We start from the raw sequence: 9,349 nt of genomic DNA on the forward strand, positions 1-9,349 counted from the left end.
GGCAATACAAGATTGCTGATGTACAGCTCTTGGTTTATTTAAGACTTGAGAATATTTTCAATATGCTTCATAGTGGCAAATTTACTTGGTGGATGACTGGTAGTGGTTTCCAGATGATCTGTATTATATGTTTTTATTATTATCATTATTCTGATATTATGCTATTATTTTTATTATTATCCCTTAGGGATGAACATGGCTTCTTGTCTTCTAGGGACATACTGGGGATCTTTTAACAATATTTCATGCATCTAAGTCTCAGATTTTCACTGTGTTTGACTTGTTAAGTTCCAGTTCCTGGGCTTCTTTAGGATGCTAAGCAATAGCTCCGTGGTCTTTTTTGGGACACTCAAAGATATATTTACAATGTTTTATGTGAATAATAAATGCTGGTTTGACAGGGTCAACGTCTGGTTCCTGTGCCTATTGGTGATTCACAGTTCCTAGATCCCTTTGGTGTGCCGAGTCACAGCGCCATTTTTTTTTTTTTTTGAGACGATTGAGTTGCAGCATCTGTTCCTCTTATGGATTTCTGAGGAACATCTGCTATGCACCTTGCTTACATAGAATATAGGGGAAGGGGTTGCTGGTGTTCTCTCTTGGATCACTGAGATAAAGGGAGGTATAGTAATGGATTAAAGAGGATACCTCTCGCGGATCACTGAAGTACTCGGGGCAGAGGTTATATCAGAGACAATGGATAGGGGAGAGAGATGATGTTAAAAATGGTAACAGAAGAATTAACAATCTGTGAAACAAGTTAAATCATGGGTAATTATCCCTTTAGGAAGGAAACTTTAGAGGATTGTTCGATCCATTTTAGACTATTATCAAGTCTACAAAGGCAAGTAAATGGGAGAAAAACCAGACGATAAACAAACGTGGGGAGAAAGTTTGAAGAATGATCGCAAGTCAAAAATACCAGAAAATAAGTCGAGGTAAGTACTACTACTACTAATAATAATAATAGTAGTAGTAATACTTAACTCCTGACTTATTTTTCTTATTTTCTACTACTAATAGTAGTAGTAGTTACGGTATTGTGCCTCTTTGTTCTTTATTATTACAGTTGCAACTGCTACAACTACTGCTAGTAGTAGTAGTTGTTGTAGCAGTTGCAACTGTAATAATAATAATAATAATAATAATAATAATAATAATAAAGAACAAAAAGACGCAATACCGTCACTGGAACAAAACACAAATGACCCGCACACTTACGAAGTAACATTGTAAATGGTCCAAGTCGGAACGGAACGTCGTTGTAAGCTCCTCTCTCCTATGTGCGGGTTATTTGTGTAATAATAATTATAGTAATAATTATTAGTAGTAGTTGTAGTAGTAAATTAACTGAGATGACAAATTATAGATCAGTTTTTCCAGCCTCGGAACTGTAAATTTTGTCCTACAGAAGCATTTAAGTTCTTAAGAGAAAAGCTTCATTAAAGGTGAGACCATCAGAGAGGATGGCTAGCAGAGTAAATATCTAAAATGGAGTTGGCGTGCTTGATTATATATTAATGAGAAAGCACTTAACCCCTTAAAGGTCATATGACCGACTGGGGAGTGGAAGTGATGGGTTGGGGGAGTTATCATGTTTGACCTGAGGAAGGAATCCAATTCTTTGGATCAAGAGCTCAGTAGTAGCAAAGGAGGCAGAAGTGGTGTACTTGGAGTCTACCTGGAAGATTGTTCCGAAGATCAACGCGCTTGTGGTCTCCTCTCAGACCATCTCCTTTAAGAAAGGGCCCGATACTGGATGTGGTTTTAGCTCTCGGTTTTGCATAAGAGGAAAAACTATTGAGGATTTTCTCTTAATTTCATTTATGGCTTTTAGTTTCCACTTCCTCTCACGGGCCTTGTATAATGCATTTAGTTTGAGTGCATTGTTTTTCATTTCCCTTGTTAGTGTTTCTTTTCGTTCTTCAGAAAGTCTGCAGCAACGACAGGTTCTGCAGTTCTCAGTCTTCGTCTGTTGAGGGATCACCTCTTTCTAACATGCATCTCCTTTATTAATGGTACGTGTCTGGAGCAGACTTCTCCACATACTGGTTTAAATCCATGTTACTCCTAATTCCTTCTCAGCATATTTCACCAAGCTCATGATTTATTTACTCCCAGTTACTGTTTTGATTGTTGAAATTGAATTTATAGAATACGCCTTCGTGGCTGGTTGTATTTTGCTGCTGAAGACCAGTAAGTTTGTATGGAAACTTGAATTTCGATTAAGTTGTGATGTAAACTAGTTGTTTTTGACACCATTCTGTACCATATCTTCATTTTTTAATATGTCGGAGGGTATTTTTCTTGTCTAATCGGTTTTTGCTATCTGCTAGCCTAAGGCGATTTTACTTAACTCTTAATAGTTCCACTGTGTGAGACTATTCATCTGAATTGGCTGTTGGGATTTTTTCTATTATAGTCTCTCGCAAATTGAAGTCACAAGCATCAGGATATTTGAGGCTGTTTGAAAGATTTTTCAAGACATCACTCGATTTTCAATATTTAGACTGAATCGTTGGGAAGTTGTATCTTGGTGGCTTATACGTTGAGTACAGTAACTACATTCTTATTTTTTATTACTACTGTCTAAACTTCACTACATCATTTGTGGTGGTAAGTAGGTCAGTGGGGAATGAGCTACTCTCTGACCTACAGACCAACCCCCTTCTAGTTGTCTTCTCTTTTTGGCCCTATTGAGCATATTCTAACCAGGGATCCATATTTCACTGTTAAAACAATCTTTTACACGCATATTTATGAAAGCCACATACACTGCATTTGATTCAATGAGGAGTCCGCTAATAAATGGTATTTTGGTGTTACTTGCTTTAAAAGCTTGTATGTTTCAGAATTTAAATGATGTTATATTATTCGATGTTTTTTGTTGAGGTTTGAAAGAAATCTTGATTTGGAACGTGTGATCTCAATTTTTAAAATTTCTCTTATGTGTGGACAGTATTACAGTTTTCAAAACATTCCAATACGATAATTCTGAATTTCTTCATATTATCTTTATGGTGATCATATTTAGTGATAAGCTGATAATAATAATGTATGACACGTACACATGTTATTATAATCAAGGGGAAGCGCTAAATCCGGAGGATTATACAGCGCCTGGGGGGGGGGGGTTGTGGAAGGCATTCAGGCTTAATTCGGGGAACTGGAGCACAGATTTAATTCCCTAAATCAAGAGCCCCTCACCAACATCAAGGAACCTTCCTTGAGGGGAGTGTACGTGTCATACAGCAATAAGTACTTTTACAGCAAATTGCAAAGTATGAACCATGGCGTCATCGACTGTGTCACGTCAATAAAATTATGCAGATAATAAATTTGTGTATTTATTTTTATGTTTTGCCCATTGTTAGTGATATTTGGCAAGGATGCCTAATGTCCGTGCATATAGTTACAACTAACTCGATCAATAGCACACTGAGGTCCGGAGGTCGAATCCCCGGTACGGCTGGAAAACATTAGGACGTGTTTTCTTAAGACACCTGTTGTCCATGTTCACCCATCAGTATAAAATGGGTACCTGGGTGTTAGTAGACTGGTGTGGGTCGCATCCTGGGACAAAATGACCTAATTTGCCCGAAATGCTCTGCTTAACAACCGGCTTTCAGTATAGTAGTATGTCATTGATGTCAGCAAGGTCTGTATAACTAGAAATAAAGACATATTATATTATCAGCAAGCGTCACATCTCTGCCACCTGCAAAGTGTTCTCTTAGATGTGCATTTTTCTGGGTAAATTTAGCCCTCTACTACCGAAATGTTTATGCATGTTAGTGGCTTTCTCTGTGCTTAACAATAATTTACGTGTAAGCTACACATTGTATACTGTGGAAAGGAATTAATTTTTTTTAATTTGAATTTGAGTTTTAGGTTTGCATAGTTTCCAACTTGAATAGGTTACGGCCCATTGCTAAATATTAATATTAGTCGAAGCTTTTCGTGAATTTTTAAAGCGAGAATGTTCCTGCGACTATTTTTTTTTTGAGGGACGCCTTTCAATGTTCTTTTAAATGGTCACAAATAACATATATCAACATTTACGTTGTCATTTAAGGTGTTTTTCAACGATGTGTCACAACTGAGATATTTTACATTCTTCACTGCATAAAGTGGAAACGGATTTTTTGTATTTTCACTTCTAAACTAATTTACATACAATTTTCATAAATTTTTCATAAAACTGGGGTAAGTTTTTTTTAATTATGCTTTCTTAAAGAGATTTTCTCTCTTCACAAGTCACCTATGTACTTAGTATTAAACTGGATAAAAAGCTGAAGTTGTTGGGTAAGTCTCTCATTAGTAATGTTGATGCCGGCGTTGACATTGATGATTTTAGTGTTGAGGTTGCTGGTCTACTTATTTTACAAAGCACTACTATTTTATCTTCCAGGACAAACTGTGTGTAATGGCTTGCTAACTGACCTGGTTACTTTATCTTCCAGGACACACTGAGTGTAATGGTTGGCTACCTGACCTGGTTACTTTATCTTCCAGGACAAACTGTGTGTAATGGCTGGCTACCTGACTTGGTTACATTATCTTCCAGGACACACTGAGTGTAATGGTTGGCTACCTGACCTGGTTACTTTATCTTCCAGGACACACTGAGTGTAATGGTTGGCTACCTGACCTGGTTACTTTATCTTCCAGGACAAACTGTGTGTAATGGCTAGCTACCTGACGTGGCTGACGTGGGCGCTACTGCTGGTGGCTCTCTGCTCCTTCCCAACTCCTGCTCATTCTCGTAGGTGTTCACAGTTATTGGTGTTTGTTAATTGTCAAAATGTATTGGCTTACTACATAAATGTTAATATTATGAATATTATTATTATTATTGGTCGTTTAAAACATATCGATTACACGGCGGTCATTAAACTCTACGTATCCTGTCCACTCTTTCTTCAAGAATACTTTAATCCCTAAAATTAGGATTACATTTTTTCATTTAAACACTGAGAGATACAGACCTTACAGTGTATACGGAATAATAGTGTATGAAAATAAAAATAATGATACGAATAAGATCAGTAATAATAATATTAAATAATGATAATAATAATATCTATATTTTTTTATTTTAGATTCCATATGAATTTTCTATAGAGATAAAATTGCTTGAATAAGCTTAACTCCAACTTATGATGAAGGGGTTGTGCTGTAGCTGAGAAACCTGCTGTTCAGATGATTGAGGGTATTGAGGTCCAGCTCTTGGATCTCCTATTAATAATGCTTTGCTTGCAAACTTTCTACTTATTTATATACACGCCACTGTAACTCTAAACTAGAAACTCTCTGTTCAACCATAAATGGGCGAGTGGTTAGGGACAGGACTGGGGTAAACCATACCACGGATGGGGTTAGAACCCGCGATCAGAGTCATACAACTCCAGACCAACGCGTTAGCCACTCGGCAAGTGGCTAACGCGTCGGTCTGGAGTTTTATGACTCTCTGATCGCGGGTTCTAACCCCGCCCGTGGTATGGTTTGTTTGCAATTGTGTCATTACTATTTCGTGAGTCAGGACTGGGGTAAGACAGAGCGACAAGATGAATTTTGGGTAAGCAAGAGTAGAGAGTTAAGAAATGTTAGGTTACCTATCCACTTTGGATTTAAGTTAGTGTGATTTGTGATATAGTGACGAGATTCATGAGCGACGATTCGAGTGTACCCATAACCTACTGTTAGTTCAGAGAATGTGTATATTATTTGTGGTGTTTATGTGATACCGTGGTATAGGCTCAGCAGGCTGAAAAATGGTTCTCATACAACTGTTTCTAAATGAGACAAGAGGATACAATACCCAGTAATACTCCCGATCTTTACTTCGACTGAGACACTCAAGCTTTAAATTTGCTTTAGGATTGTGGCATTCAAAGATAAGGTTTTGTGTACGTTTCATGAGTATGGAAGTGAGTTATAAGAGAGTCGAAGTAACACCGAATTATTGGGGTACTGGAAATTATTCTTGTATTGAAAGTGAAGTTCTGAATACGTAGAACAGGAAGGGTGAGGGTAACCTGGTTTGACCCGCTGAAGGTAGGGTAGTCAAATTTCTTAGATCAGAAGCTCCAGTGAAGAGAGAAAGCATTGCAGGGGTGTTCAAAGGGTGTGGTGGTATGATGTAGTGGTGTAGCAGACAGACGTAGTGGAATTGTAATGTTTTGGGAGAGAGTCTGGGAATGAGAAGTATGGGTGCGGGATTGATTTCTAAAGGTGCGAATGATAGTGTGGGAATGAGTTGTAGGGCTGAGGGATTGAGAAGATGTAGAAAGTATCAGAGGATTGTATGCGCGAGCTCGAAGGTACGAGTGCGTTATGCAAGTGGGAATGAGTACTACCAGTAGAAGAGTAGTTTGTAAGGTTGCGAGAAGAATGTTGGAAATAGCATATATCAGTGTGCAAGCAAACTGGGGCAAGCTGTATATAAGGTAATGATGAATAGGTGTCCATAAAATTGAATTCATCCCTCTGAAAATGCTAAGTACTGCAGATTCAAAAACTGGAGCTCAAGCTTTAGCAGCACGCTTGAAGCTAGAGTCTCTCCCTCTTAAATGTAAGAGAAAAGTCACAGATGCTTGTGTTCAACCCCCTCCCCTCCCATTATTATTAGACTCATGTACAGCGCTAAACCAGTGTGGGTCATTCAGTGCAAGATGTGGCGAAAGCTTGATCCTCTGTCTGCTGAGCGCCAGACAGACGCTCTTTCTACCAAAGAGTTAAATGTCCGGGTAAAAGGGCATAATGCCGAAAATACTGAAGAAAAAAATGCGCAGAGCAAGCTGTTTGTGACGATATTTAGCCTTGTGTAGAGCTTGATAAAACTCTACACAGAGCGAATGTTGTTACAATAAAAACTTGCTCTGCGCCTCTCTCTACTTCAACAGTTGAAAGTTGATTCCAGAAGCTGGGGTTCTGGTTCCTCCGACACAGCTTGGATGATGCATAGCAAGGCAGGCTTAAAAGTTGGAACTGAAGCCAAAGCGTAAGGAGCAGAAGTAAGCATAATCTCTTGTCATCCTGCACAGAAAGGCGACATGGCTTCCGCTTCCGCAGGCCGGGAGGACGTGGCAGGCAGCCACCGCGCAGACAAGGGACAACACACCCAGCATTCTTCATTAGTGGTGGCCAAAACGCGAATAATCCAAGCTCGGTAATATTATCTCGTACCTTTGTTCATGTTATATTGTTATTTTTTTTCAATTCCACCATATCCAGAAAGAGAAACTGACCGAGTAAAACAGAATGATCCACCAAGGCAGGGTGATCCACCAAGGCAGGCAGGGTGATCCACCAATCCAGGTTCATTCGAAAATCTCTTCGCTGTTGCAGCATTTATAAATCACACCTCACATCCATTTAAAAGTGTCGGTATATTCACCGTTATGCATCCATTTTCATTCATACATTTTCATCTTATATTCTGTTATTTACCTCATGCTTCACAGAAAAATTTCCAGTACATCGATTTTTATGCATACCTTAACCAGGAGGGTGTTCCGGGGGTCAACGCCCCCGTGGCCCGGTCTAGACCATCAAAGAGCATTTTCAATTCGTATTCACTCCTTCCTATCCCAATTCCATTTTTCCATTCCCACAGTGCAAAACATAGTAACGTCTGCATTATGTAAAGCATATGCCAGTATTAGTACAGCCTATTAAAGTAACATAAAATGGTTCAAAAATTTGCACTTACAAAAACAGAATAAAAATGTCATTTCTTACAGTGACCAACTGTAGTGGACATTTTGATACTAGGTTTCCGTTTCTACAAGTAGGAAATCAATGATTCTCCTCACATCCTGTTAGTTTTATTTTAACACACACACACACACACACACACACACACACACACGACAAAACGTGTAATATTGAAATGATAAATTATTTTTTATTCAAAAAAAGTATATTAAATTATTGTTTTGCTCTGCAGGGAGTATTGCTATCAGATCCTTCAAGCAACTTCAATAATGCACCATCAATTGTGTTTGGACGACCAACCTTCAGCTTCGACTATTTTGACTACTTTGGTTAATTATGGCTAAAATGATTAACTATGACTACAATGATTAATTATGACCAGTATGATTTTTTATTACTTTGGTTAATTATGACTGTGGGTAATTATGACTACTATGGTTAATAACTATAATTATGACTTCTATGGATAAGTATGACTACTTTGTTTAATTATGACTACTTTGGTTAATTAAGATTTCTTCGGTTAATTATTACTTTGCTTAATTATGACTACTATAGTTAATTATGATTATGGTTAATTACACGGAGAATAGTACTGAGGGTAATATCACCACCCTGACGTTGATACTGAGAGTAATATCACCACCCTGACGTTGATACTGAGTAATATCACCACCCTGACGTTGATACTGAGAGTAATATCACCACCCTGACGTTGATACTGAGGGTAATATCACCACCCTGACGTTGATACTGAGGGTAATATCACCACCCTGACGTTGATACTGAGAGTAATATCACCACCCTGACGTTGATACTGAGAGTAATATCACCACCCTGACGTTGGTACTGAGGGTAATATCACCACCCTGACGTTGGTACTGAGGGTAATATCACCACCCTGACGTTGATACTGAGAGTAATATCACCACCCTGACGTTGGTACTGAGGGTAATATCACCACCCTGACGTTGATACTGAGGGTAATATCACCACCCTGACGTTGATACTGAGAGTAATATCACCACCCTGACGTTGATACTGAGAGTAATATCACCACCCTGACGTTGGTACTGAGGGTAATATCACCACCCTGACGTTGATACTGAGGGTAATATCACCACCCTGACGTTGATACTGAGGGTAATATCACCACCCTGACGTTGGTACTGAGAGTAATATCACCACCCTGACGTTGGTACTGAGAGTAATATCACCACCCTGACGTTGATACTGAGGGTAATATCACCACCCTGACGTTGGTACTGAGGGTAATATCACCACCCTGACGTTGATACTGAGAGTAATATCACCACCCTGACGTTGGTACTGAGGGTAATATCACCACCCTGACGTTGGTACTGAGAGTAATATCACCACCCTGACGTTGGTACTGAGAGTAATATCACCACCCTGACGTTGATACTGAGAGTAATATCACCACCCTGACGTTGGTACTGAGGGTAATATCACCACCCTGACGTTGATACTGAGGGTAATATCACCACCCTGACGTTGATACTGAGAGTAATATCACCACCCTGACGTTGATACTGAGGGCAATATCACCACCCTGACGTTGGTACTGAGGGTAATATCACCACCCTGACGTTGGTACTGAGGGTAATAT

The 9,349-nt window shown here is 39.0% G+C and overlaps 1 protein-coding gene across 3 annotated transcripts in view; it reads left to right on the plus strand.

Moving 5' to 3' along the window:
* The window catches only part of LOC128684656 (uncharacterized), a 126,096-nt gene extending 117,657 nt beyond the window's left edge, over positions 1–8,439 (plus strand). For 2 of the 3 annotated variants that reach the window (XM_070104828.1, XM_070104837.1), the window contains 3 exons: positions 4,672–4,765; positions 7,047–7,171; positions 7,952–8,439. In XM_070104828.1, the coding sequence (XP_069960929.1) occupies positions 4,687–4,765; positions 7,047–7,171; positions 7,952–8,053 (306 nt within the window). In that variant the 5' untranslated portion in view covers positions 4,672–4,686 and the 3' untranslated portion in view covers positions 8,054–8,439. The remainder of the gene's footprint in view (positions 1–4,671; positions 4,766–7,046; positions 7,172–7,951) is intronic. The other variant, XM_070104844.1, reaches the window with a different exon arrangement.
* The last annotated feature ends 910 nt before the right edge of the window (positions 8,440–9,349 follow it).

Source organism: Cherax quadricarinatus, chromosome 5, assembly GCF_038502225.1.
Source record: "Cherax quadricarinatus isolate ZL_2023a chromosome 5, ASM3850222v1, whole genome shotgun sequence".
Classification (NCBI taxonomy): Eukaryota; Metazoa; Arthropoda; class Malacostraca; order Decapoda; family Parastacidae; genus Cherax; species Cherax quadricarinatus.